The sequence below is a fragment of the Sylvia atricapilla genome, chromosome 26 (genome assembly GCF_009819655.1).
Source record: "Sylvia atricapilla isolate bSylAtr1 chromosome 26, bSylAtr1.pri, whole genome shotgun sequence".
NCBI classification, from domain to species: Eukaryota; Metazoa; Chordata; class Aves; order Passeriformes; family Sylviidae; genus Sylvia; species Sylvia atricapilla.
In genome coordinates, this window is record NC_089165.1 from 4,135,459 (window position 1) to 4,163,077 (window position 27,619).

Below are 27,619 nucleotides of genomic sequence, written 5' to 3' on the forward strand. Positions count from 1 at the left end.
ATCGTTTTTTGAGCCTTTCCCTTGGGATTTCTCACCTCGGGATCGTTTTTTGAGCCTTTCAATTGGGATTACTCCCCTTGGGATCCTATTTAGAGCCTTTCCCTTGGGATTTCTCACCTTGGGATCGTTTTTCGAGCCTTTCAATTGCGATTTCTCACCTCGGGATCCTATTTAGAGCCTTTCCTCTGGGATTTCCCATTTTAGGATCCTGTTTAAGCCGTTCCTTTAGGATTTTTCCCGTTGGAATCTTATTTAGAGCCTTTCCTTTGGGATTTCTCATCTAAATCTTCCGTGGTTCTGTGACTTCTCATCTCGGGATCCTTTTAAGAGCTTTTCCCTCGGGATTTCTCACCTCGGGACCCTATTTAGAGCCTTTCAATTGGAATTTCTCACCTCGGGATCGTTTTTTGAGCCTTTCAATTGGGATTACTCCCCTTGGGATCCTATTTAGAGCCTTTCCTTTGGGATTTCTCATCTAAATCTTCTGTGGTTCTGTGATTTCTCATCTTGGGATCCTTTTTCGAGCCTTCCCCTTGGAATTTCTCACCTTGGGATCGTTTTTAGAGCCTTTCAATTGGTATTTCTCATCCCGGGATCCTTTTCCGAGCCTTTCCATTGGGATTTCTCATCCTGGGATCCTTTTTAGAACATTCCCCTTGGGATTTCTCATCCTGGGATCCTTTTTGGAGCCTTCCCCTTGGGATTTCTCATCCTGGGATCCTTTCTGGAGCCTTCCCCTTGGGATTTCTCATCCTGGGATCCTTTTTGGAGCCTTTCCCTTGGGATTTCTCATCTCCTCCCCGCTGATCCCAGCCCTGCCCCATCCCCCCGAGGCCACCAGCCCATCTGGGGTCACCCCCAGGACACCCCGATGTCCCCTGGGGAGCTCAGCGCTGTCCCCTCGCCAGGGCAGTTGTCCCCGTGGGTGAGCTGGGAGGTTTTCCAGGTTTTCCAGCCTCTCCTGGAATTCCGGGGAGCGGAGCAGGGCTGTGGGATGACGGTCCATGGGCTGGAGCTGCTCCTCGCTGACCTTCTCCTCTCTCCTGGAGGGACTTTGGTGGCTCTTTGTTTCTCCATCAGGAGGAACCAGCGTGGGGCAGAACCACAACTCCCGGGCGTCTCCTGGTTTCCAGCTCTTGGGGAAAAAAGATTCTGGCGAGGCAGTGGTGGGGGCTGGCAGTGGGGACACTGGGTGGGACCCTCAGACCCCCTGGATCAGCTCCAGCAGGAGCTGCCCGGGCTGAGCAGTGACTTTAAAACCCAAAAAAATTCCTCAAAGACCCAAAAAACTCCTTGAAGACCAGGAAAAGTTCTTAAAACCCCAAGAAACTCTTTAAAAACTCTTTAAAAACCAAAAAAACCTACTTAAAACCCAAGAAACTATTTTAAAGCCAAAAAAACTCCTTAAAAACCAAAGAAACTCCTTTAAACCCAAGAAAACTCCTTAAAACACCAAAAAACTTCTTAAAAACCCCAAGAAACTTCTTAAACCCCAAGAAACTCCTTAAAAACCCCAAGAAACTCCTTAAAACCCCAAGAAACTCCCTAAAAACCAAAAAACCCTACTCAAAACCCAAGAAACTCCTTTAAAGCAAAAAAACTCCTTTAAAACCCCAAGAAACTCCTAAAACCCCAAGAAACTCCTTTAAAACCTCTCTTTCCCCCTCTTTTCTTTCCAGAAGGGGAACTCCAGGACGGCTCCTCGGCACCCAGGAGGAGCTGCTGCCAAAATCCATCTTCCTCCTCCTCCTCCTGCTCCTGCTCCTGCTCCTCCCGGGGCTGCAGGAGCCCGCGGCTGGGCAGAGCTCTCGGGGCGCTCTGGGGCCAGCATGGGGCGCTGGTGGCTGGCCAGGCTCCTGCTGGGCTGCTGGGCCGTGCTGGCAGTGCCACCAGCGCGGGGACAGTTCGAGGGGGAGCTGCAGACAGACAGGTTTGCAGCCTACGAGGAGAGACCCCCGAGCAGAGTGAGGAGAAGGGGCCAGGACTCGCTGCGAGGGTGAGTCGGAGTCGTTGGCTCTTTGGTAAAGAGGATTTTTGGGGTTGTTCTGGCGGAGGTGGGCGGGATTGTCCAGCCCTGAGCTGGGGAAGGAGCTGCAGGAGGAGAGCTCCTGGCACAGGGAGGATCCCATGGGAGCAGTGCTGGGCACTGAGCTCCTTTCGGGGTCACCTGATGGATGGGATTGTCTTCCTTGGGTGGGTGGGCACAGAATTCCCGGACAAACTGTGGATTTCCCATCCCTGGGAGTGCCCCAGGCCAGGCTGGACAGGGCTGGGAGCAGCCTGGGGAGGTGGGAGGTGACCCTGGATGGGCTGTAAGGTCCATCCCATTCCCATCCCATCCCCATCCCCATCCCATTCCCATTCCCATCCCCATCCCATCCCATTCCCATCCCATCCCATCCCCATTCCATCCCATTCCATCCCATTCCATCCCATTCCATCCCATCCCATCAATCCCATCCCCATTCCCATTCCATCCCCATCCCATCCCCATCCCATCCCCATCCCCATCCTCATCCCCATCCCAATCCCATTCCCATCCCATCCCATCCCCATCCCATCCCATTCCATCCCATCCCCATCCCATCCCCATCCCATCCCATCCCCATCCCATCCCCATCCTCATCCCCATCCCATTCCATCCCATCCCCATCCCATTCCATCCCATCCCCATCCCATCCCCATCCCATCCCCATCCCATCGCCATCCCATCCCCATCCCATCCCCATCCCCATCCCATCCCCATCCCATTCCCATTCCCATCAATCCCATCCCATTCCATTCCCCTGTCCCCTGTGGGCTGTTGTCACCCCGGGATTTGTCCCTGGAGTCCCTCTGGCTCTGTCCCACGTGCCGGGGCTGTGCCAGGGCGGATTTTGTTCCCGGGTTTCCTTCCCTTGGAGCAGCTCCTGCTCTCCCCAAATCCGGGGCCGTTCCCACCCGGCGCTGGGCCCGGCTCTGGGATGGTTCCTGGCTGATCCAGGGGCTGTTGGAAGTTGTTTTAAGTTTGGCTGCAGCTCCTGGGCAGAGCTCCCGTGTCCATGGGCAGGAGCAGAGCGGGATCCACGCGTGGGGCTGGGAATGTTGGGATGCTGTTGGAATGTTGGAATGTTGGGATGTTGGGATGTTGGGATGTTGAGATGCTGCTGGAATGGGGCAGTGCCCCAAAAAAGGGCCGGGTTTGGGCTGCAGATGGAGCCTGTGGGGATGGAGGGATCTCCTGGGATTCCAGTCCATGGTCATGGAGAGATCTCCTCATGGAATTCCAACATTTGGAGATGGAGGCATCACCCTCTGGAATTCCAGCATTTGGGGATGAAGGGATCTCCTCCTGGAATTCCAGTCCATGGGGGTGGAGGCATCACCCTCTGGAATTCCAGCATTTGGGGATGAAGAGATCTCCTCCTGGATTTCCAGTCCTTTGCAGATGGACTTGGAAAAGAGGGACAACTCCTATCCAGGGATTTGGGCTTTTCAGAGCTCCCCATGTGCATCCCCTGGGAATTCTGCCACGGTCCTCCCTCAGATAAAACCTCCCAAATCCCAGAAAACCTCCCAGATCTTTATGGATGATCTCCAGAGGTCCCTTCCAGCCCCACCCATTCCAGGGGCTGCCATTAACGGGAATGGAGGGGGAAAAGCCCCTCTCTCCTGCAGCATTCCCAGCATTTCCAGCATTCCCACTTCTCCTCAGCCCCTTTCCCTCCTCGGTCCCTTTCCAGGCTTGGCTCAAGGCACCCAAATTCCATTCTCAAGAGCTTCAATCCCAGTTCTTGGGTTTTCCCACCTCCCTCAGCCTGGGACGCTGCTGTGGCGCATCCCGAGGCTCCCGATCCTCCCGGGGCTCGTCCCTGGCTCTCAGAGGGGACTGGAAGGAGTCGATGTGGGCGTGGGTAACAGGAGGAAAAAGGGAGGGCAGAGAAGGAAATTAATATTCCCATTGTTCCCAGCACCCAGAGGAAAAGGTCACTGGGGTCTGGTGGTCCTGGGGTCAGAAATTCCTGACAGTCAATTCCTCGGAGTTCTGGGGAGGCTGAAGAGCCCAAATCTCATAAAATGAAGATTCTCCTGCCCTTCAAAGGCTCCCTCAGGGCATCCAGCCCAAATCCTGGCTGGGCTCAGCTCCCAGGGGCTGTGGGATTGGGATCCCCCTGCTCCTCCTTTCCCCTGGGATAAGGGCAGGGAAATGTGTGCGGCTGAGGATTCATTGTTCTCCTCTTCCCAGCCAGGGATTCTGGAGCTGCTGCCCCGGGGGGTTCCCAGGCCCCCAAAACATCCCCTGGGTTTGTGTCCACGTGTCTCCTTCCCATTCCCCTTCTGCTGGAATTCTCCCTCTTTGGGACCTCGCTGTTCCCAAGCCTTTGGGGGTGAGAAATGAGACGTGTTTTGAATAAAACATGTTTTAAATCAAGTCCTACTGGGCTTGGGAAGCGGCTCCAGATGGAACCAGGCGGCTCCTGCAGAGCCCCAAATCCCAAATTCCCCAAAACGGTGCTGACCCTTTGTCCTCGGAACAATTCTGGGATCGTTGGAATTTAGTTACGGATCAATGTCGGGAGATTGGACTCGATGGTCTCAGAGGTTGTTCCCAAATTTGATCAATTCTGGGATCTTCCCTGAGCTGGTTTTTGCTGCTTTGAGGCCTCGGGATCCCTTGGTGCTGTGGGATTTGGGAATTTGGGAATTGTCAGTCACAATCCCGGGTCTGGTTCTCTCGGAGCGGCCAAAGGAAGGGACCAAAGGGGAAATGTCACTGAAGGTGCCCAAAGCTGGGCCTGGTTCCCTCTGTGGGCACGTGGGTGACCTTGACCACTGCATTTCTGGGCAATTATCCCTTCTCCAAAGGCGCCCGGCCAACGTTTGATCCCGTTTATCCCCGGTGTCCGTTTTACAGCTCAGGACACCACACTGCAAATCTTTGCTTTGGCTTTGCCCTCCCGGCCCCTGCAGTTTTCCCTGTCGGGGAGATAAACCAGTTCCAGGCTGGGATCTCAGGGAGGGATCTGGGAGTTAAAATCCAGCTGTGTCCAGTCCCTGGGCTGGAGATTCCCTGGACACCACCCCGGGCACTGCCCTGGAGGCTGAGCTGGCAGACAGAGGCTCCCAAAATCTGGATGTTGGGTGTGGATGGAGCAAAAGGGACAAATGTTGAGGATTTGCTGTTGGATTTGCTGTTGGAGCAGCGCAGGGTCCTGTTCTCCCGTGGGGAAACCTTCCCAAGGCTCCTGGACTGGAGATTTATTTCCTGTTTTATTTGTCCCCTGAAAGAATTTGTTCAAATTAATCAGAGTTTTCCCTCCTCACACCTTTTGTTCCAGCTCCCAAAGTCTTTTACAGAGTTTTCCTGCCATTCCTGGAGCATTTTATCCTGGGTAGAAATGTTTTTTTTCCCCAAACGCCTCGTGAGGGACAGACACACCCAAGGGACAGTCACCAACCCTGGCAAATCTGCATTTTCCCCTTTCCTTTTGGGCATTTTCCCCTTTCCTTTTGGGCATTTTTCCCTTTCCTTTTGGGCATTTTTCCCCTTTCCTTTGGGATTTTTTCTCCTCCCTGCTGGGTTAATGGTTGGGATGATCTCTGAGGTGTTTTCCAGCCCGAATTCTCCTGGGATTTTTCCTTGTCTGCCCCTCCTGTTCTCCCTCCAGCTCCAAATTCTGTTGTTCCCCAAACAGGATGAGAAAACAGAGAGAGATAAAAATGGGACTCAGGTGACTTTTTAGAGGATTTTTTTTTTTAACTCTGGGAGACCAAAAATGCCCAAAATGTTGGTTCAGTTTCTCTGAAATGTCACCCACAAGTGGCACCAACCACTTCCTGTGGGGTTTGCAGGATCCCGGAGTGGTTTGGCTTGGGAGGACCTCAGAGATCATCCAGAATCCATGAAAACCACAGATTTCCATAAAAACTGGGAGGGAGGAGTCGCTCCCAGGGACTCCAGGTGCTGTCCCTGCTCCAGGACACTTGGAGAGGCTCCAGCAGTCCAGGACAAAAAGTGACTCTGTTTCTGCTGGAATTATATTTATTTAGAGCTCCTTCAACAGAGGGGGAAAGTATGAAATAAATGCAAAGCAGGGATTAAATGCAAAATAAACAAGGCTCTTATCCAGCCCTGCTCTTTCCCCAAATAACAATTAATAAAAGGCCACGGGGAGCAAGAAATCCCAGGCCAGGCTTTAATCCGGCCTTAAACTCATTAAAGGAGAGATAATTTCAAAGGAGCCTCTCGTGGAGGGCCCAGCCCTGACAAATCCCGCTCTGAGGCAGGGTTGGGGTGGGATTTTTGTCGCTCTGATGAAGTCCTGAGCAGTTTTTAGGGATGTGTGGGACAAAGGGATGGCTCTGCCCTTCCCCGGCACCTCTCCTGGCCCAGGGAGGAGAGAAGGCTGGCTTTAAACACAGCTCGTTAACTCCAGCCCGTTAATTATCAGCTGGCCCCTCCAAGGGAGGAGGAGAGGGATGGATTTTTGGGATCCCAGCCCTGAGGTGGCCAAATTCATCCCGGGGAGAAGGGGACAGGAGCAGCTCCCGGCTGGTTTCTGACCCCTCCTCGTTTCTCCACGGAGGATGGAGAGGGGAAGGCTGGAATTATGGCTCATCATATCCCTGGAGCTGAGGGAGGCAGGGGCTCCTCCAAAACCTGCCTGGGGGCAACGAGGGGGCAAGCCACGGGCTGGGGTTTGGGGTCACACGTTGGGGTTTGGGGTCACACGTTGGGGTTTGGGGTCACAGGCTGGGGTTTGGGGTCATGAGCTGGGGTTTGGGGTCACACGTTGGGGTTTGGGGTCACAGGCTGGGGTTTGGGGTCATGAGCTGGGGTTTGGGGTCACACGTTGGGGTTTGGGGTCACACGTTGGGGTTTGGGGTCACAGGCTGGGGTTTGGGGTCACAGGTTGGAGTTTGGGGTCACACATTGGGATTTGGGGTCACAGGCTGGGGTTTGGGGGTCACGGGCTGGGGTTTGGGGTCACACATTGGGGTTTGGGGTCACACGTTGGGGTTTGGGGCCACGGGACACAAACGGGGCTGGAGCTGACCCTGGGGTGGGATCAAGGATCGAGGCTGGAGCTGCAGCACCTCCGGGAGGGGCACTGGCATTCCCACAGCGTTCCCATCCCTGACCTTGCAGCTCCACCAGAATTTTAGGAGCAGAGAAGGTCCCACGGGCAGGTGGCACTTGGGGACACGCTGCTGCCCGCGGTGGTGGCGCTGCCCCAGGACCTCAAACCCTTTTCCAGCCCCAGCAATTCCATGGTTCTCTCAACCAAGGGGCTCCTGAGAGGCACCAGAAGCTGAAATTCCCCAATTTTCAAACTCCATCCTGGATTTCAACCCTTCACTGAGGGAGGGGAGAAAAAACTTTTAACTATAATAATTGTAACCAAAAAAACCCCCAAAATTAGCCAAAAAAAAAAAAAAAAAAAAAAAAAAAAGCCCCAAATTTCCTTTGGGCGAGGAGCAGCTGGAGCTGTGCCCACCTCTGGAGCACATTCCTGCTCCCAGCTCCACGTCCCAGCCTCCCTCCAGGGCTGGAATACTGGGAACAACGTGAAGGCAGCACTTGGAAACCTCTGACTCGAGACTTTTGTTCCTCCTGGTGTGGTTTTTTTTTATTAGTATTATTATTTTATTTTTTTTCCTCTGATTTATGTTGTGAAATGGTTGATCTTGGCCTCCCCTGGCCGCGGCTGTGGCTCTCTTGTTTTTGGCAGGAGTCGTGAGGGAGAGCTTTGGAATGGCACAGGGAATATCTGGCGGAGGAGCAGGAGGTTGTGTGGCTTTTGTCTGGAAGTTTTGAAGGGCTGCATTTGAAGTTTTGATTTATTTCAGGGTTTAAGGAGAGAGAGAAAGGAAAAAAAAAAAAAAAAGAAAAGAAAAAAAAAGTGGAAGAGTTGGTAGTGCTGCTTTCCAAATGAAAGTGTGAAAGTCGTTCCTGGAAATCTGTTGGGTTTTTTTAGTGTTGGTTGGTTTATTTTTTTCTTTTCCGAAGGGAAAGGTTCTTTGCTGCTCTGTGGGGGTTGAATTAAATGTGCACCAAGGAGGGAGATTTTCCTACCAGCGCTCAGAGGAGATGTGGGAAGGACCCAATAAAGGTGGAAAAATGCTCTTGTGGACAATGCAAAGGTGTCTAAGGAGATTTTAAAGATTTGAAAAAAAAAAAAGTAAAATAGAGAATGATGAGGATTATTGAACCCAGAGCAGCTGGAGCCCAACCCCTGCACAACCTCTGCAGGATTCCCTTCTGTCTCCTTTCCCTCCTTTGATGAAACCCAACGGGAACAATTAAAAACATTAATTCCATCTCCCAGGGGTGAGGCTCTGGAAGAGAATTCCCAGAACATCCCTGGAAATGGCCAAGGTTGGGTTGGAGCACCTGGGAGTTGTCTCTGCCCGTGGCAGGGCTGGGTTTGGATGGGATTTTGGGTCCTTCCAGCCCAAACCAGGCGGGGATTTTATGATCCCGTGTTTCTACGTGCTGAGTTTGGAAGATTTTTTTGGTTTTTTTTTTTTTTTTTGTCCTGGCGATGTCACACATCCAAATTTCTCTTGGAAGTTCTGAGCTTTGTGGCTTTCCCTCGCGCCACAGACATCCAGCACCTCTCACCCTGAACCCCCAGCTCTCAGAACCAAAAAGGAATTGGGATTCTTGGGACTTGAACTCGTTCCTAAACGTCCTGAGGAGCTCTTTGGAGAGGCACTTCCAGGTGGGAGGAATTCAGAGCCCTTTTGGCATCACCTTGTCCTTGTCCCCACATCCAACAGGAGCAGCTCGGACTTTTCCAGGGGGGAATTATTTCTGGATTTTTTTTTTTTTTCCATTGCAAATCCTCTCCGGGGGCTGGGAGAGGGGAGAGAGAGGACTTTTCACACTGAGAATTCTCTGCGATAAATCCCTGCAGAGTTTCCTGGGGTTTGGATGTGCTCAGTGCAGCAGGAGGAGGGACACGGACACCCTGGGACACTCCCGGGACATCCTCTGGTTTTTGCAGTTTTCTGCCTGATTTTTGCAGTTTCCTCCCTGGTTTTTGCAGTTTTTCCCGTTTTTTTGCAGTTTTCCCTCTGTGTTTTTGGTGGGTTTTTTTGGTTGGTTTTTTTTTTTTTTTTTTTTTTTTTTCCCTGTTTTTTCTTGCAGTTTCCCCCCCCGATTTTTGCAGTTTCCCCCCCCGATTTTTGCAGTTTCCCCCCCCGATTTTTGCAGTTTCCCCTCCCGATTTTTGCAGTTTCCTCCCGATTTTTTGCTGTTCCCCCCCAGGTTTTTGCAGTTTCCCCCTGATTTTTGCAGTGCCAGGGTCGGTGCCACCCGCTGAAATTCCCTCTGGCTCCAGCCCTTTTTCTGTCGCTCATCCCAGCGTTTGTTTAAGGAGGACAAAGGCGATGCCGAGCGTTTGTTTTTCCCTCTTTGGGTCGCATTCACCTCATTTGCATAATTCTCATTAGCTAATGAGCCCTTTCAGCAGCACAGAAGGTGAGAAGGGAACGATCCGTCCGTGGAAAAAAGCTCCAGCGCCAGCTCTGGGAAAGACCCCGGGGAGCAGAGCTGAGAGGAGGGAGGAAAAAAAACTCCTGGGTTTTTAAATTTTAATTTTAATTTAATTTAAAAATATTTTTAATTATGTCGTCATCCCTAGAAGCCATCCAAGGCCAGGGTTTGGAGCAGCCTGGGATCCTGGGATGAGTCTCTGTCCCTGGCCAAGGTGGAATTCCAGGAGTTTAAAGGTCCTTCCATCCCAAATCATTCTGTAATTCCATGATTTTGAGAACATCTCTTTTATCCTGACCTTCTTCCTGATGGGAACGAGGAATCCCAGCTCTGAGGGATCCAGCAAACTGCTGGTCACTCTGAAAGGAATTTTATCCCAAATTTGCTGAGGATGATTTTTTTTTTTCCTTCCTCCCTTTACAAACCAGCGTTTTCCTTCTGGAATTACGACTCTGGAATCTCGTTCCCTTCTCCCTCCGGGTCATTCCCGGGACATCGTTAATCCTCGGAGTGGATTCTCCCCATGGTTTGTTTTGAAGCTCTCCTAATTTTGAGCAGATGCTCCCCGAGGTTCACTTTGGGAGGAACAATTGGCCTCCATCTCCCTGCACCAAATCCTCGGATAAATCCCTTTTGGATTAAAAACACTCCACTTGATCCACTTCATCCATTCCATTGGACTCCTTCTCTCCCAGTCCATGGGAATGATGCCAAATCCCTCTTCCTCCTCTGGTTTTCACCAAAACCTCCCAAAATTCCAACCAGGAGGGAACAGGGAAAAACCCTAAACTTGTGTTTGATTTCCAGCCCAAACGTCTGCGGCTCGAGGTTCCATTCCTACTGTTGTCCCGGCTGGAAAACTCTGCCTGGAGGGAACCAGTGCATTGTCCGTGAGTATCCGCTTGGCCTGGAGCCATTCTATCCATTTTATCCGTTATTTTATCCATTTAATCCATTATTTTATCCATTTAATCAATGTTATCAGTTTTATCCGTTTAATCAAGGTTATCAGCTTTATCCGTTTTATCCATTCTATCTATTTTACCAATTATTTTATCTATTTAATCAATGTTATCGGTTTTAACCATTTTATCCCTGTATCCATTTCTATCCATTTCACCCATTTATCCATTACTTTATCCACTATTTTATCAGTTTTGTCCATTTTATCCATTCTATCAGTTTTATCCATTATTTTATCCATTTTATCAATTCTATCAGTTTTATCCATTTAATCATCGTATCCATTTTTATCCATTTTATCAATTCTATCAGTTTTATCCATTTCATCCCTGTGTCCATTTTTACCAATTTCATCATTTTTATCCATTTTATCCATGATTTTATCCTTTCCCTGTCCCACGGAGCCGCCAGCCCTGGGCAGAGCTCCTGGGAATTCCCATCTTGGCTAATCCCAGTTAAATCCGGGCGGTTCCAACTGGTCCCAGTGACCGAGTTCAGCCTTTAATCCCCTCCCGAGGTGTCGCCGTGTCCCTCGGCGTGGGGACAGGAGATTCCCGAGGAGGTTTTGCTCCCGTGGAAGCGATTTCCTGCTGTTCCCACGGGATAATTCCATCAATTGGTGGCGACATCTCAAACCCGGCGGCGTCTCCCGGCGGGAATTTGCAACTTTGAGGGGCCACGGGAGGATGGTTGAGATAAATCTCACCCGGATCGGGAATTTTCCTTCCTGGCTGGGCTGGAGAATCCATGGATGAGCGTTTCTGTGGGATGAAGGTGCCCGTGGATGGGATTTCAGGTCCTTTCCCAGCCGGCTGTGCCCGGGGAAAGGTGATTTCTCTCCCAATGGATCCAGGAGCAGATCCAGGGGTGAATTCCCGGTGATTTCTCTCCCAATGGATCCAGGGGCAGATCCGAGGGTGAATTCCCAGTGATTCCCAATGGATCAATCCAGGGGCAGATCCGGGGGTGAATTCCCAGTGATTCCCAAGGGATCAATCCAGGGGCAGATCTGGGTTTGAATTCCCGGTGATTTTTCTCCCAAGGGATGGATCCAGAGGCAGATCCGCATGTGAATTCCTGGTGATTCCTCTCCCAATGGATCAATCCAGGGGCAGATCAGGCTGGGAATTCCCAGTGATTTCACTCCCAATGGATGCAGATGTAGATCCAGGGCTGTGAATTCCTGTTGAGTTCTCTCCCAGTGGATAGATCCACGGGCGGATCCAGGGCTGAATTCCCAGTGATTTCTCTCCCAATGGATGAATCCAGAGGCAGATCCGGGTGTGAATTCCCGATGTGACCCCTCTGTCCCTCTGTGCCCGCAGCCATCTGCCGGAATTCCTGCGGGGACGGATTCTGCTCCCGGCCCAACATGTGCACCTGCTCCAATGGACAACTGTCCCCCAACTGCGGCGCTCCTGGAGGTGAGGGGATCCCCCGGCTCATCCCGAGCCTTTTATCCCGGGCCTTTTCCCAGCTCATCCCGAGCCTTTTATCCCGGGCCTTTTCCCAGCTCATCCTGGGCCTTTTCCCAGCTCATCCCGGTTCTTTTCCCTGCTCATCCCGAGCCTTTTATCCCAGGCATTTTCCCAGCTCATCCTGGGCCTTTTCCCAGCTCATCCCGGTTCTTTTCCCCGCTCATCCCGGCCCTTTTATCCCGGTTCTTTTCCCCGCTCATCCCGGCCCTTTTATCCCGGGCCTTTTCCCTGCCCATCCCGGGCCTTTCCCCTGCTCTCCCAAAAGGGAAAAGGAATCCAATCTCTGCAGTTCTGCCCTGAGCACAAAAGATCCCATTTTCCCCGCGCAGTCCGTGCTTTGGGGCGCTTTCCCTGCGGAAATAAACGGGATTTTTGGAGGCTTTTAAAGTCTCCGATGGAGAAAATATCCCAAAGGATTAATCTCCATCAGTTCCCGGCTGCAGAGGAACCTTTGGGACAAAGTGAGCCCTCAAAAACTACACTCGGGGGGATGCCTGGGAGAAGGAAATTCCCGGGATGCGCTTCCCAAGCGCTCCAGATCCCCCGGGAATCATCGATCCCGCAGCTCTCGGGCAGGGGAAGGCGCTGGAGCCCCCGAGCTCCGGGAATCAGGGTCCATGTGGCAGCAATCAGGGAGGAATTCCAGGAATTTTCATCCATCTGGGCATGGCCCTGCCATTCCCGGGCCGGGGGGGAGCTCCTCCGAGCTGGAATTCGCAGTTGGGGGCTGGATTTCTGTAGAAAAGCCGACAAATTGTACATTCCAGAGGTGAGAAAAGCCGCCGTGCCTCCTCTGGAATAACAAAGAGAGGTTTTTCCTGCTTGGTTTCCTACTCCTGGGAGTAAAGGTGTTTTAGGAGCCCTCTGAAGGGGCTGGTTGGGTGGAGTAGTGAGTGAGTAAAAACAAAAAAAAAAACCTTACAGCTGATCCCCGGCACAGCCACCGATCCCTTCCAGTGATTTGTAGGACTAAATCCCGGTTTAGTTAATTAAATCTTAAATTTCCAGTCCAATCCAATCCTGGGAAAAGTTAATGAGGATGAGCTGCCATTGCTCCTTTTCCTGCCATTTCCCCTTTTCCTGCCATTTCCCCTTTTCCTGCCATTTCCCCTTTTCCTCTCATTTCCCCTTTTCCTCTCATTTCCCCTTTTCCTGCCATTTCCCCTTTTCCTGCCATTTCCCTTTTTCCTCTCATTTCTCCTTTTCCTGGTATTTCTCCTTTTCCCACAACTTTGGCCTCTGCTGCCCCGCCAGATCCTGACAAAGCCTTGGAATTCCCGGCTGGAAGATGTTCCTCTGCATTCCAGATCCACAGGGGGCTCCAAGGGAGCCGGGCTTGGACAGTCTGAGTTGGAACAGGGCTTGGAGCAGCCCGGGACAGGGAAAGGTCCCTGCACATGGAAAGGCTGGAATGGGATGAGCTTTAAGGTCCCCTCCAGCCCAAAGCTGGGATTCTGGGGATTCTGAGATTCTGGGATTCCCTGACGGCTCAGAAGGACCTCCAGGGATTTTGGGATCATGGCAGGAGTCAGGAAGGCTGTTTGCCACTTGGTTGGGAATTTCTGGATGAGAGTCAAGGCTCTTCCCGTGTCCAAACCCTGAACCCCCCAAAATTCCTGAGCTCCACTGACCCTCATCCCGAGCTCTGGGATGGGCTGTGGGGTGGGGATGTGGGGGGAGCAGCCCTGGATGGGGACAGCTGTGACACCCTGTCCCTCCCTGTCCCTCCTCAGCCCCACATCTGCTGGAATTGTTTTCCCAGGGCAGCCTGGCTGAGCTGGGGGCTGTGGGGAAGTGTTTTCCGTGGGATTGGAGCCCTTTTCCCAGTGGGACCAGCCTCGTGTCTGACCATCCAGGCCAGGCTTTGAAGCCTCCAGCTCCGTTTCCTGAAGGATTAAACTCCCCAGAAATAAATTTGGGCTGATCCCTGGTCGTGGAGCGGGAGGAAGACGAGGAGACGTGGGGATGGATCCAGCCCAGCCCCAGATCCCGTGTCCAGAGCACTTGGAGCACGGAGACTTCCCAGCCCAGCCCTCCCTGAATTCCCACAAACCACAGAATTCTCCACTTGGACACTCCTGAGCGCTGCTGCTCCCGGGCAGGCGCTTGGCCCCGGCTCTTCCCAGCCTGGAAGTGGTGTTGGAGGAGCCTCCATCCCATAAATCCAGCCCCTGGAGCTGCCAGATCCCGGGCTCTGCTCTCCCTGGAGGCCAGAGCTGAGCTCCCCTTGGGATTTTTGTGTGAAATCCGCTTTTCACATGATTTTCTCCCACCTTGCAGTGCTCACACCTCCCAGAGGAGGAATGTGTTATCCCAGAGGGAAAGTTGTGTTTGTAACTCACTTTGTTGAGCCCCAAACCTCCCTCTTTTGGGTTTTTTTAATCCCAAAACTCCTCAAACATGGAGTGAGGAAAGAGTTAAGGCCCGGTGTCCACAGCGGGATGAAACTTCACAATTTATTTGTTTATTGCCATTGTTTTCCTGCGGTGCCTCGGTCACATCCAGCGGCTCTCAGTCCAGTGGGAGAGCTGAGCTCTCACATGGAAGAATGGAGGATTCGTGCTTTTCTTTCCAAATTCCTTAAAAAAAACCCCAAAAAACCCTCTCCCAGTAACTGGATCTTGCCAGGGAGGCCAAGCTGTGTTTGCAAAAGGAGGAGAAAGATCTTGAAGTCGGGTGGTTTTCCTCCACCAAGGAAATTCCATCCCCACAAACTCCTCGGAAGGCTTTGGCAGGGAGGGATCCGGAGGATTGGACAGCCCAAAGTGTGAAAAGGGTTGAAAACGGGGCAATGGTGGAAAACAATGGTAAAAAGAGTGGGGAAATATCGGATAAGTACAAAATCCTGAAAGAAAAGATGGTGACAGGGTTGTCAAAGACAGGGAGACATCAGGAATTGTTGGCAGGAAATCCCGGAGGAGAGATGAAGCTGGAAAGGTTTAATTGGGGTGGATTCGTTAAGGAAGGGGAAGGATGGATGCCTTTGGTGTGTGAGGAGCGAGGGCTGGGATGGGGACCAGGGAAAAGCCCATCCCCAACCTGCCAGAGCTCCAGGGGTGCCCAGGGTGGGATTGGTGGGGCGTGTGGAGCCAGGATCCCTGGTCCCTGGGAGTCCCTATCCCTGTCCATTCCCTGTCAGCAGGGACAGGAGCTCCCGGCGGGGATCCCGGGGTGACGCCCTGTCCCTGTCCCTGTCCCCAGTGCAGAGCTGCAGCGTGCGCTGCATGAACGGCGGCAGCTGCTCCGAGGAGTCCTGCCTGTGCCAGAAGGGATTCACCGGGACCTACTGCGGCCAGCGTGAGTGGGGACAGGGACAGGGATGGGGACAGGGATGGGGACAGGAACAGGGATGGGGACAGGGACAGGGATGGGGACAGGAACAGTCCTGCCTGTGCCAGAAGGGATTCACCGGGACCTACTGCGGCCAGCGTGAGTGGGGACAGGGACGGGGATGGGGACAGGGATGGGAATGGGGACAAGGATGGGTACAGGGATGGGAATGGGAAAGGGAACAGAAATGGGACTGGGACTAGGAATGGGAATAGGCATGGGGACAGGAATGGGAACGGGTCCTGCCAGTGCCAGAAGGGATTCACCAGCACACACTGCGGCCAGGGTGAGTGGGGACGGGGATGGGAACGGGGATCGGAGTGGGAATGGGAAATGGGAATGGGAAGGGGAATGGGAAGCGGAGCAGGAGTAGGAACAGGAAAGGGCACCTGGGGCACTCCAACAGCAGCACCGTGTTCTCCTTCCCTTCGAATCTCAGCCCTCTCCTATGACCAACACAGACCCAGCTCTGTATCAAAATACAGATATTAGATGTAATTTATTTCCCAGTATAATTTATATTAATATAATACAGATTTTTCAATCTATTATAAGGTCTTGTATTTTCAATCTAATATAAGGTAATAGGTATAGGTACTATTTTATATACTATATTATCTATATATAATATACAGATATGTTATATATTCCAATATATAATGCATTCACAATATAGAATGTAACGTATAGGATAGTCATAATATATCTCATTATTATATACGAGATAATATCACTGTAGATGAGATAATATATGCACAATATATGATATATAATATGCACTTATATATTGTATATACAATTATAAATATCTATAATCATATAGTCCCATATTATATTACCATGATATAATTATATTTAGTACATCACAATTAGTACATTATTATATCAATTATAAATGAGATATATTTCTATTTCATCTGTACATTCTACCATGTAATACGTTTTAAGAAGCCTTTAGCAAGTGAATAAGAACAATATCTTTGAAAGAATCTCTCATCCATTGGATCAGTTGGAACTTCCCAAATTCCCAGTCCCTGGATCCACGTGGGAATCCCTCCCCTGGAAGTCAGTGAGGATTTTCACAGACAAAATCCCTCATTCTCCCTCAGCTCCTCCTGATCCCTCAGTGCTGAAACCCTCCCAAAAGTTCAGCTGGAGGCAGAGGCTCCAGATGGAAAATTTCATCCCGAGCAGCCAAAGCTTGGGAAAATTCTCAGGAGCAGCAGCCCGGGGCTGGGACGTGCAGCTCTCACTACGTGCAGCTCCCAGCTCCAGCCGCGTTCCCGGGCTGGCAGGACATCCCATCCCAGCGGGGTCGGGAGTGCTGAGTCCTCCTGGGCCCTCCATCCATCCCCCTGCTCCATCCCTCCATCCCTCCATCCATCCATCATTCCCTCCATCCATCCCCCTGCTCCATCCCTCCATCCATCCCATGTTCCCATCCCAGTGGGGTCGGGAATGCTGAGTCCCCCTGGCTACATCCATCCATCCCTCTATCCATCCCTCTATCCATCCCTCCATCCATCCCTCCATCCATCCCTCCATCCATCCATCCATCCATCCATCCATCCATCCATCCATCCATCCATCCATCCATCCCTCCATCCCTCCATCCACTCCCCTGGCCCCATCCCATCCAGCTTCTGGGAATTGGGGTCAGAGCTGGGCACTGAGGGGGGTCCTTGGGGGTTCCTCCCTGCTCTGGAGATTCCATTGATCCATGATTTCAATCGGGAAACTTCCTTTGGCTCCATGCCTGAGTTCAGGGTTTCGGCTCAGGGCAGCAGGACTGAGTTGAAGTCTGGGATATTTTAAGTCTGGGATATTTTAAGTCAGGGATATTTTAAGCCGGTGACTGTTTTAGGTCAGGGAACACCCAAGTGCTGCTCAAACCTCAGTTCCTTGCTCTGGGATTCCATCCCTGACCATCCTGTTCCCTCTTGGTACCCGCTCATCCCACTGAAATCCCAACGCTGACCTGAGGGACCTGAGATTCCAGAGGGCAGGAAATCCTCCCCAGCGCAGGGAGAATTTTCAGCCTTTGCAGAAAGGGGCTCGGGCAGGAACAGGGAACAATTTTTCCAAGGAAAAGGAACAAAAAAACCTCTCAGATTTCTCTGCGGGCGGGAGAACACGGAGCTGATATTCCAAGTGGTATTCCTCCACATCACGGAGGTGACACCCCACGCTCTGAGGGGACTGTCCAGGAGCAGTGTTGGGGAAGATGAATCAGGGAAACCTTATAAATATGATTGCTTAGCAAAGATTCTGAAAATATGAAACCTATAATCAGGATAGAAATGAAAGCTGACTTTGAGTTGTAGGACACTGAGTCTTAGTTCCTGTAAAACCTGAAAACAATGGTCCAGCTGCAGGAGAATCCCTTTGGATTGAACAATCCCTTTCTGCTGGCTGAGGGATCCAAAGGCCAATGCAGCAAAACAGAAGTTTAAAGAGTAGTTTTTAGAGTTTAAAATATAACACAGTATGGTAATATAGTAGTTCTTACAGGCTGTATGGAGATTCTATAGGATTTTGTGTCTTGTGTTGGTTGGTCACTGAAAATTAGAATATTCATCACAAAAGGAGATATAATGGATTGTAACAAGGACCTTGAGCTCTTAACTCCCTTAACTCTCTTACCTCTTAACTCTCACCCTTCCTTTTCCTCCTGTTCTCGCTCTCCTGCTCTCTTCCCCTGCCCTTTGCTCTCTCTCAGCTCTCACCTGCTGTTCTCTCTCCCTCTCTCTTTGGGATTTCCTTTCAGCTGAAGCTGGTGGCTTAAAGCAAACCCTTTTTACCCTTGCAATAAACCCACATGTTCTAGAATATCCAGGTGGGCAGAATTCCTTGTCCCAGCCGTCCGTGGGTTCTCCTCCGGAGCAGGAATGATGGAATCCCCTCTCTTTTCCCCTCCCAGCTGTGTGTGAGAGCGGCTGCCAGAACGGGGGCAGGTGCATCGGCCCCAACCGCTGCGCCTGCGTCTACGGCTTCACGGGCCCGCAGTGCGAGAGAGGTGAGCCATTCCACAGCAATTCCACGATAATTCCGCGATAATTCCGCGATTCCCAAACCCCTGCCATGCCAGGGCACGGCAGCAGGGCCTGCCCTGCCCCAGGGGTGGGTTCACCCTCTGGGTTTAGCTCTGGCTTTGGTGGGATTTCTGCTGGGAGGAGAATTCCCGCGGGGTTTGTGTTCTGTGGGCACCAAAAAAAATCGTTCCCTGTTCCTGTGGGCTGAGGTGTGGCTGAGGCAGGGAATTCCTCTCCTATTCCCTGCTGTCTCAGCTGGACACTCCCGGCTCTGATGGGGGTTTTGGCAAGGCTGGGAGCGGCCGGGATCAAAATTGAAATGGAAACACCGAGGCAAAGTTTTGGACTCCCAGATGTGAGCTCAGAGCACCTGGAAATGTCCCGATTTTCCAGCCTCTCCCAGGGCTGGGCTCGTGCTGTGTGGCCCCATTCCCAAGCACTGGGCTGCTCCTGCCTTTCCTGGGAATTTTCCGTGTGGTTTCGAGGGTGAGACAGGAGCAGCGGCTGGGTTCATCCCGCAGGAATCCACCCAAATTCCACAGGGAACATTCCCGGGGCTCCGAAGGCATCTCCTGGGGCTCAGGGAGCAGGTGAGCTCCTTTCTGCTGGAGCCTGAGGCTCACGTTGGCTGCAGAGAAGGGAGAAGATCTGTAAAATCCTCCACACATCCACTGGAGTGACCTTGCCTTGTTCCCATCTCCTTCTTTGTGAAATCAGGGAATTGTGGAGTGCTTTGGGTTGGAAGGGAATGAAAACCATCCCAGGCTGCTGCAGCCTGGCCTTGGACACTTCCAGGGATGGGACATCCCCAGTTTTCTGGACAATTCTGTTCTGCAGCAGTTCCAGATCCTTTAAAGCCTCTCCTTGCCTTTTTCCAACCCCCAGGAATTGCTGTAGTTATGGGAAATTATTGAGGGTTTCTCTCTGGAGGGAGATTTCTGTCCCAAACCTGACTCCAGAGCTTGGGGAGCTCCTCACTTTTCCTCCCTCACGAGCTCCTGAAGTGCTGAGATTCCCAAAAAAAAAAAAAAAAAAAAAAAAAAAAAAAAAAAAAAAAAAAAAAAATTCCACCCAGCCATGGAACAGAGAGCTGGAAACCCCTGAAAGAAACTTCTGGAGAAGGCTGGAAAATCCAAATGTCCTCTGTGTGTGTGGAGAGAGGGGAAGAGGCAGGGGCTGAGCAGGGCCAGACTTTTGGGGCCGTTTGTATAAAATTCTTCACATAAAGGAGCATTTTCACAAAAGCCTGCAGAGAATTTGGCTCGAGCCAGACTTTGTGAGGGAGACAAAACAAATCCTGCAGCTGTGTCCACACGGCTCCTCCCTGCCAAGGCAAACAGAGGCCGGCCTGGGAAGGGATCCTGGGGGTTCAGCAGCCAGGTGAGTGCCTGGCATTGACCTCCCGGGGAAAATCGGGGAGCCAGGGAACAGCTTCACCCTCCCCAGGGAAATCCGGGCTCCTGCTCCATCCCCACAGCACCAGGATTGGTGTCCTGCTGCTCCAGGGGGGCTTTGGTGGGTCTTTGGGGGTCTCAGTGCAGCTCCAGTGCTCGTTCCTGAAGGGTTTTTCTGGAGCAGGAGGAGTTCAAAGCGGAGCCTGGAGCCTTTTCCTCATGGGGAAAAAGGGAAAATCCCATCCCAGAGCCAGGGAAATGTCCTGGGTTCTGCCTTTTCCTCACAGGGAGAAAGGGAAAATCCCATCCCAGAGCCAGGGAATGTCCTGAGTTCTGCCTTTTCCTGATGGGGAAAAAGGGAAAATCCCATCCCAGAGCCAGGGAATGTCCTGGGTTCTGCCTTTTCCTGATGGGGAAAAAGGGAAAATCCCATCCCAGAGCCAGGGAATGTCCTGGGTTCTGCCTTTTCCTCACAGGGAGAAAGGGAAAATCCCATCCCAGAGCCAGGGAATGTCCTGGGTTCTGCCTTTTCCTGATGGGGAAAAAGGGAAAATCTCACTCCAGAGCCAGGGAAATGTCCTGGGTTCTGCCTTTTCCTCATGGGGAAAAGGGAAAATCCCATCCCAGAGCCAGGGAAATGTCCTGGGTTCTGCCTTTTCCTCATGGGGAAAAAGGGAAAATCTCACTCCAGAGCCAGGGAATGTCCTGGGTTCTGCCTTTTCCTCATGGGGAAAAGGGAAAATCCCATCCCAGAGCCAGGGAATGTCCTGGGTTCTGCCTTTTCCTGATGGGGAAAAAGGGAAAATCCCACCCCAGAGCCAGGGAATGTCCTGGGTTCTGCCTTTTCCTCATGGGGAAAAGGGAAAATCTCACTCCAGAGCCAGGGAATGTCCTGGGTTCTGCCTTTTCCTGATGGGGAAAAAGGGAAAATCCCATCCCAGAGCCAGGGAATGTCCTGGGTTCTGCCTTTTCCTCATGGGGAAAAGGGAAAATCCCACCCCAGAGCCAGGGGATGTCGTGGGCTCTGCCAGAGGTGGAATTCTCCGTGTTAAGAACAGGAGTGAGGAGCATCAGCACAAACAAAACACGAGAAATTCCACCTCCAATTCTTTCCCTGGAGGTGGCAGAGCCCTGGAGCAGCTGCCCAGGGAATTGGGGATTCTCCTTTTCTGGACACTCACCTGGTTCCTGTGTCCCCTGGGCTCCAACCCCCAAAATCCTGGGATTCTGAGAGCCCCATCCCTGACCAAACAAACCCACCTCCACCCCACCCCGGATTTATTGTCCCCTTCCCTCTAAGCGACGTTCCCCCCGCCGCCAGAAGAAATAATTCCGATTTTTACACGGGATTGATCCAGTGGATTTCTGGAGAGCAGCTCCACTCAGAGGCTGCTTTGTCCCGGGAGCAGAACAAACCCTCCCCTCACACCTCGAGCAGGAAATTCCCCCCTTCCAGAGGGAAATACCCCGGGAGTGAGGCACTCCCAGCAGCGTTTCCTCCCTGCCCCTGACATCTTTGGGGGGATTTTGGGGGGATTTTGGCCGTTATCCCGTGACATCAGCCCGGCAGGAAAAGCTGCAGCCCAGAGGAGGGGCCGTGGGGTGTTTTATTTTACGGCAGAGTGAAGGATTTGGGTGTGGGGGCTCTGGTCTCACCCTGCCTCCAGCAGCAGAAGGTGACCCGGGCTGGGGGCTCCATTTGGGGCTCTTCTCCCAGCCGAGGGAAATCTTCCCCAGGGAGCCTCTCCCTGGGATCCAGGAGCTTTTCCCTGGGATCCAGGAGCTTTTCCCTGGGATCCAGGAGCTTTTCCCTGGGATCCAGGAGCTTTTCTCCTGGAATTCAGGAGCTTTTTCTCTTGGATCCAGGAGCTTTTCATTTGGATCCAGAGGCTTCTCCCTGGAATTCAGCTTTTCTCTGGGATCCAGGAGCTTTTCCCTGGAATCCAGGACCCTTTCTCTGGGATCCAGGAACTTCTCCCTGAGATCCAGGAGCTTTTCTCTGGAATCCAGGACCCTTTCCCTGGGATCCAGGAGCTTTTTCTCTGGGATGCAGGAGCTGTGGTCCCTTCCAAGGGACTCTGGGCAGTGCCAGGTTTCCACCTGAATTCTTGGGAAGAGTCTGGAGCTCTGGAAGTGCCACCTCAGCCCCTGCAGTGACCAACCAGGACAAAATCCTGACCCCGAGGGGCACTTCCAGGAGTTCCCAGCCCCTGCTGTGACATTCCCAGCCCCTGCTGTGACATTCCCAGCCATCCCTCCCGCTCTGGAACCCCCAGCTCCGTGTTCCTCCCTGTTCTTTGTGCTCCTTGAAGCTCCCCGGGGTTCCCCCAGGCCCGAGGCTCGGTCAGGAAACCGTAAAAACGGGACAGGAAAAGCTGGGAGAAAGTTCTCCCTTTACAATTTCCTTTGGATGTGTTTTTCCAGCACTTGGAATGTCTGGCCTCAGGCAGTGCCCCCGCCAGCTTTTTCTTTTCTGCACAAAGTCCAAACAGTTAAACGTGAGGAATGCGGCTGTGTTTGGGTGAAGGGAGGAAATGACGAGCTGGAGAAAATATTCCATGAGAAAGGAACCCCCCAGGGAGACCCTCGGGCTGGGGCTGGCCCCTTCCCCAAAACCCGAGGGGTGAGAGGGACCTGGGGCTGGAAAACACCTGGAAAACGACAGGGACAGTGGATCTGGGCTGGAATTCACTTGGAAAACAACAGGGACAGTGGATCTGGGCTGGAAAACACCTGGAGAAGGACAGGAATAATTGATCTGGGCAGGAAAAGTGCGGGAGAACAACAGGGACAATCCTTTGGGGTCGGCTCCTTCCCCCGGGGGTCTTCTGCCTCTCCTTGATCCCAATCCCTGTCTTTCCCTGTCCCATTCCCTGTTTTTCCCAGTCCCAATCCCAGTCTTTCCCAATCCCAATCCCTGTTTTTCCCAGTCCCATTCCCAGTCTTTCCCAGTCCCATTCCCAGTCTTTCCCAGTCCCAATCCCAGTCTTTCCCAATCCCATTCCCAGTCTTTCCCAGTCCCAGTCCCAGTCTGTCCCAGTCCCGGTCTCTCCCGTTGGTGGCTCTGCAGTGTCCCCTCCCTCCTGCCCATTCCCGGGATTTGTGGCCCCATCCCGGAGCTCCCCGGGGATGCTCCAGAGGCCGCTCCTGGAACTCCCAGGGAAAAGTCTCCATTGTTTATTGTGCGAGGGAACTGCGCTTCTGGCACGGGACAAAGCTCCTCTTCCTCGGCTCTGTTTGTTTGGGAGGGGAGGAATTCGGGAGGGAATTCCAGAAGGTGGGAGAAGAGAAAAGCTCCTCCCCTTCCCTTCCCTTCCCTTCCCTTCCCTTCCCTTCCCTTCCCTTCCCTTCCCTTCCCTTCCCTTCCCTTCCCTTCCCTTCCCTTCCCTTCCCTTCCCTTCCCTTCCCTTCCCTTCCCTTCCCTTCCCTTCCCTTCCTTCCCTTCCCTTCCCTTCCCAAACCTTCCCAAACCTTCCCAAACCTTCCCAAACCTTCCCTTCCCTTCCCTTCCCAAACCTTCCCTTCCCTTCCCAAACCTTCCCTTCCCTTCCCAAACCTTCCCTTCCCAAACCTTCCCTTCCCAAACCTTCCTTCCCAAACCTTCCCTTCCCAAACCTTCCCTTCCCTTCCCAAACCTTCCCTTCCCTTCCCAAACCTTCCCAAACCTTCCCTTCCCAAACCTTCCCAAACCTTCCCTTCCCTTCCCAAACCTTCCCAAACCTTCCCTTCCCAAACCTTCCCAAACCTTCCCAAACCTTCCCAAACCTTCCCTTCCCTTCCCTTCCCTTCCCTTCCCTTCCCAAACCTTCCCAAACCTTCCCTTCCCTTCCCTCTTTTTTGTTTTTCCCTTTTATTTTTTTCCTCGTGAATATTTTCAAAAGTTCCCCGATCAAATAATTCTAAAAGTTCCTTCCCCCCCAGAATCCCCCTCCCTTGATCCAGGATTTTTTTGCAGTCCTTTAATGGGAATTGCCGTTGGAATTGTCAGGAATTCAGAGCTCGGGGGGTTCCCTGAATCCCCCCAGATTCAGGATTTTTTGCAATCCCCCTTTTTTTTTTTTGCAATGAATCCCTAATTTTTTTGCGGCTCCACCTGGGCTCTGCTTTTGGGATGTGGGAAGAGGGAAAAACCAATCCCACCTTTCCCTGGGCTTTTCCAGGGGAAAAAAAACCTCCAGCTCCCGAAGGCCAGGTACCTGCAGCAGGATTCCTGGAACACGGATCCCGTGCAGGAGACTGGGAAAAGCTTCAGACATCTCCTAAGCGTCCCAATTTCCTTCATAAAACTCCATCGGTGCCTCATTAAAAAAAATTTTAATCATTTGCCCATTAAAATTAGCACCAGCTGGGGCTGGGAGGCAGCCAGAGCTCCGCAGACTGCGATTTCCTTGGCTTCGTTCCCTCCAGAGGAGTCATCTGCATAGGAAAAGTTATTTTGGGCAATTATGGGCTTTAAAAAAGGGGGTGTTTTTCCTCAGAGTCCCTCATCCATCATCCCTCTGCAGGAATTCCTGCGGTGCCTGGGGGAGATGAGGTGGGAGATGAGGTGGGAGGGGAAGGTTGAGTCGTTTTTCTCTCTGTTCAGAGCATCACTTTGGGGTTTTTGGTTTCTTAATTTGAGGTTTTTGAGGGTCCACCCCTCAGTGATTGGGCTGGGAACTTGTAAAATTCGGGTAAAAAAAAAAAAAAAAAAAAAAGAAAAAGAAAAAAGAAAAAGAAAAAAGAAAAAAAAAAAGGGGTCGTTATTTGGTAACTCCCCATTGTTCATGTTTCTGGTCAGATTCCCAAAAAAAGGCACCTTTTTTTTTTTTTTTTTTTTTTTGGATGTCACTTCCAAACCATTCCTTTTTTTTTTTTTTTTTTTTAGTTTTTTTTCCCTCTCAAATCCTTCTCCTCACAGTTTCCCAATTTTCTCAGCTTCCATTTCCAAGTCGGAGCTGCTGCAGAGGGATCGGAGGGAGCAGTGAAGAGGAATCTTTGCTGACGGATCCCGTGTTTCTGTGGATTTTGGGGCGCTCTCACCTTCCCTCCACACCCCAACCCCAAACCTTTCCCTGCGGGGACACCTGGGGGTTAATCCGGGAGCAGGGAATTAGGGGCAGTTCCTAATTACGCTTTAATTCCAGCCTGGAAATTCCCTGAGCCCAGCTCAGCCGGGCTCCGGCTGCCTGACCAACACCTGACTGCTCAGACACCTCGTGGGCAATTTTCTGGCCTCACCAGGACGTGCTCCAAACTTGTTTTTAGGGTTTTTTTAATTTTTTTTTTTTTCCCCCAGCCACAGATCAAACACTTCTGTGCCACCACCCAGCTGAAGGAAAAAAAAAAAAAAAAAAAAAATCCCACGGAAGGATTTTGATTCCTGCTGTGCCAATATCCCTCATCAAGGGTCAAATCCCACATTCCTGAGCGCAAAAACCCCCGCAGAAATCGGGTTAAAATCCTCGGGGCTTTAGGGGATGGGAAGGATCCTAATTGGGGACGGGAAACCCGCTGGTTGTTCCTGCAGCGTCTGGGGCTTAAAGCTGAAATTGGCAGGAGAGGTTTGAGAGGTAAAGGGAGGAAATTAATCACGAGGCAGAGTCCCAGAGTCTGGGAATTCCAGAATCTGAGAATTCCAGAGTCTGGGAAATCCGGAGTCTCAGAATCTGAGAATTCCAGAGTATGGGAATTCTAGAGTCTGAGAGTCCCAGAGTCCCAGAGTCTGAGAATTCCAGAGTCTGAGAATCCCAGAGTCTGAGAATTCCAGAGTCCCAGAGTCTGGGAATTCCAGAACCTGAGAATTCCAGAGTCTGAGAATTCCAGAGTCCCAGAGTCTGGGAATTCCAGAACCTGAGAATTCCAGAGTCTGAGAGTTCCAGAATCCCAGAGTCTGAGAATCCCAGAATCCCAGAGTCTGGGAACTCCAGAATCCCAGAATCCCAGAGTCTGAGAGTTCCAGAATTCCAGAGTATGGGAATTCTAGAGTCTGAGAGTTCCAGAATCCCGGAGTCTGGGAGTCCCAGAATTCCAGACTCTGGGAATCTCAGAGTCTGAGAACTCCAGAATCCCAGAGTCCCAGAGTCTGAGAACCCAGAGTCCCAGACTGGTTTGGGATGGGAGGGAACAGAAAAATCCTGGAATTCCACCGCCTGCCTCGGGCACCTTCCCCTATCCCAGGACGCTCCAAGCTCCGTCCTTGGGCACTTCCAGGGAAGGATCTTTGTCACCGAGGTGACATCTCATCACTTTTCTCATCCCTGGAATTCCCAGAAGGGGCGGAACTGCAGCTCTGGAATCTCCTCTTCGCCTGATTTTGTTTTTCCATCTCCTTTCAGAGCCCCTCAACCGCGGCTGGATTCGTCAGCTTTTCCTTTCGGACTTCCCACTGATCTGGGAAGGGAAAACCCCAGCAATTCCCGGGATTTAACCGTTGGGTTTGTCCCCTTTTCCCTGCCCAGATTACCGCACGGGGCCTTGCTTCAGCCAGGTGAACAACCAGATGTGCCAGGGCCAGCTGAGCGGCATCGTGTGCACCAAGACCATGTGCTGTGCCACCATCGGCCGCGCCTGGGGACACCCGTGCGAGATGTGCCCGGCACAGCCACACCCCTGCCGCCGCGGCTTCATCCCCAACATCCGCACCGGAGCCTGCCAGGGTCAGCCCCGGAGGGACGGGAGGAGGAGGAGGATGGGGATGGGTCAGGCAAAATGAGGAGGAGGAGGAGGAGGAAGAGGATGGGGAGAAGGAGGAGGATGGGTCAGCTGGGATGAGGATGAGGAGGAGGAGGAGAAGGAGGATGGGGATAGGGATGGGCAACCGGTATGAGGAGGAGGATGAGGAAGATAAGGATGGGACAGTTGGAATGGGGAGGAGGAGGAGGAGGATGGGGAAAGGAATGGGCAGCCGGGAGGATGAGGAGGAGGAAGATGGGGATAGGGAGGAGGAGGAGGATGGGGAAGAGGATGGGGAAAAGGAGGAGGATGGGTCAGCTGGGATGAGGATGAGGAGGAGGAGGATGGGGAGGAGGAGGATGATGAGGCAGCCAGGAGGAGGAGGAGGATGAGGAAGATGAGGATGGGTCAGCCAGAATGAGGAGGAGGAGGAGGAGGATGGGGAAAGGAATGGGCAGCCGGGAGGAGGAGGAAGATGGGGATAGGGAGGAGGAAGAGGATGGGGATGGGTCAGCCAGAATGAGGAGGAGGAGGATGAGGAAGAGGATGGAGATGGGATGAGGAGGAGGAGGATGGGGATGGGGCAGCTGGGAGAAGGAGGAGGATGAGGAAGATGAGGAGGAGAATGTGGATAGGGATGGTCAGCCGGGAGGAGGAGGAGGATGAGGAGGAAGATGATGGGCAGGGGAGGGCAGAGACCCGAACGGCTCCGGGGTAGGGAGGGCTGGGAGATGAGGCTGGAATTGGAGCCTGAAACTGCCCCAAACCAGGGAATTCTTAGAGCAGAGCCCAAAACTACTGTTTGTAGTTTTAATTTGGTGTTACCTTTTTTTGGTGGCCCACAAAAAAGAAAAAGACGAAAAAAAAAAGTCACTAGAACTTGTAATTCAGGATTGTGTTTCCAGAGGCGTAGAAATACTCCTATTTATCAACCTGTCAATTATAATTTATGCTAAAACTTCTTTTAAAAAAAAAAAACAAAACAAAACAAAACTTCACATTTATACTAAACCACCACGACAGAAAGGTGAGAGACTCCAAAATATTTCAGAAGGGCAAAGAGCACAGAAAAAAGGATTTTATTGTCTGATTCTCAGTGCCTTTTATAAGGTGTTCCCATACAGATTTAACGTGGTTGGTGAATAGGAACAACACTTTTCTAATGCCATTGGTTAACCAGAGAAACAGCAAAACACCACCTGGGAAAGTTGTTTGGGGAAAGTTGTTTGGGGAAAGTCGTTTGCCAGGATTGTTTTGAGAAGGAGCTTTTTTGAGGAATATTTTTTC

The 27,619-nt window shown here is 51.9% G+C and overlaps 1 protein-coding gene across 1 annotated transcript in view; it reads left to right on the top strand.

The window, feature by feature from the left end:
- The first annotated feature begins 1,829 nt into the window (after positions 1 to 1,829).
- The window catches only part of LOC136371960 (fibrillin-2-like), a 79,070-nt gene continuing 53,280 nt past the window's right edge, over positions 1,830 to 27,619 (top strand). Inside the window, 6 exon segments of the mRNA XM_066336359.1 lie at positions 1,830 to 1,996; positions 10,289 to 10,371; positions 11,770 to 11,868; positions 15,124 to 15,219; positions 18,173 to 18,268; positions 26,119 to 26,316. Coding sequence (XP_066192456.1) covers positions 1,830 to 1,996; positions 10,289 to 10,371; positions 11,770 to 11,868; positions 15,124 to 15,219; positions 18,173 to 18,268; positions 26,119 to 26,316 — 739 coding nt within the window.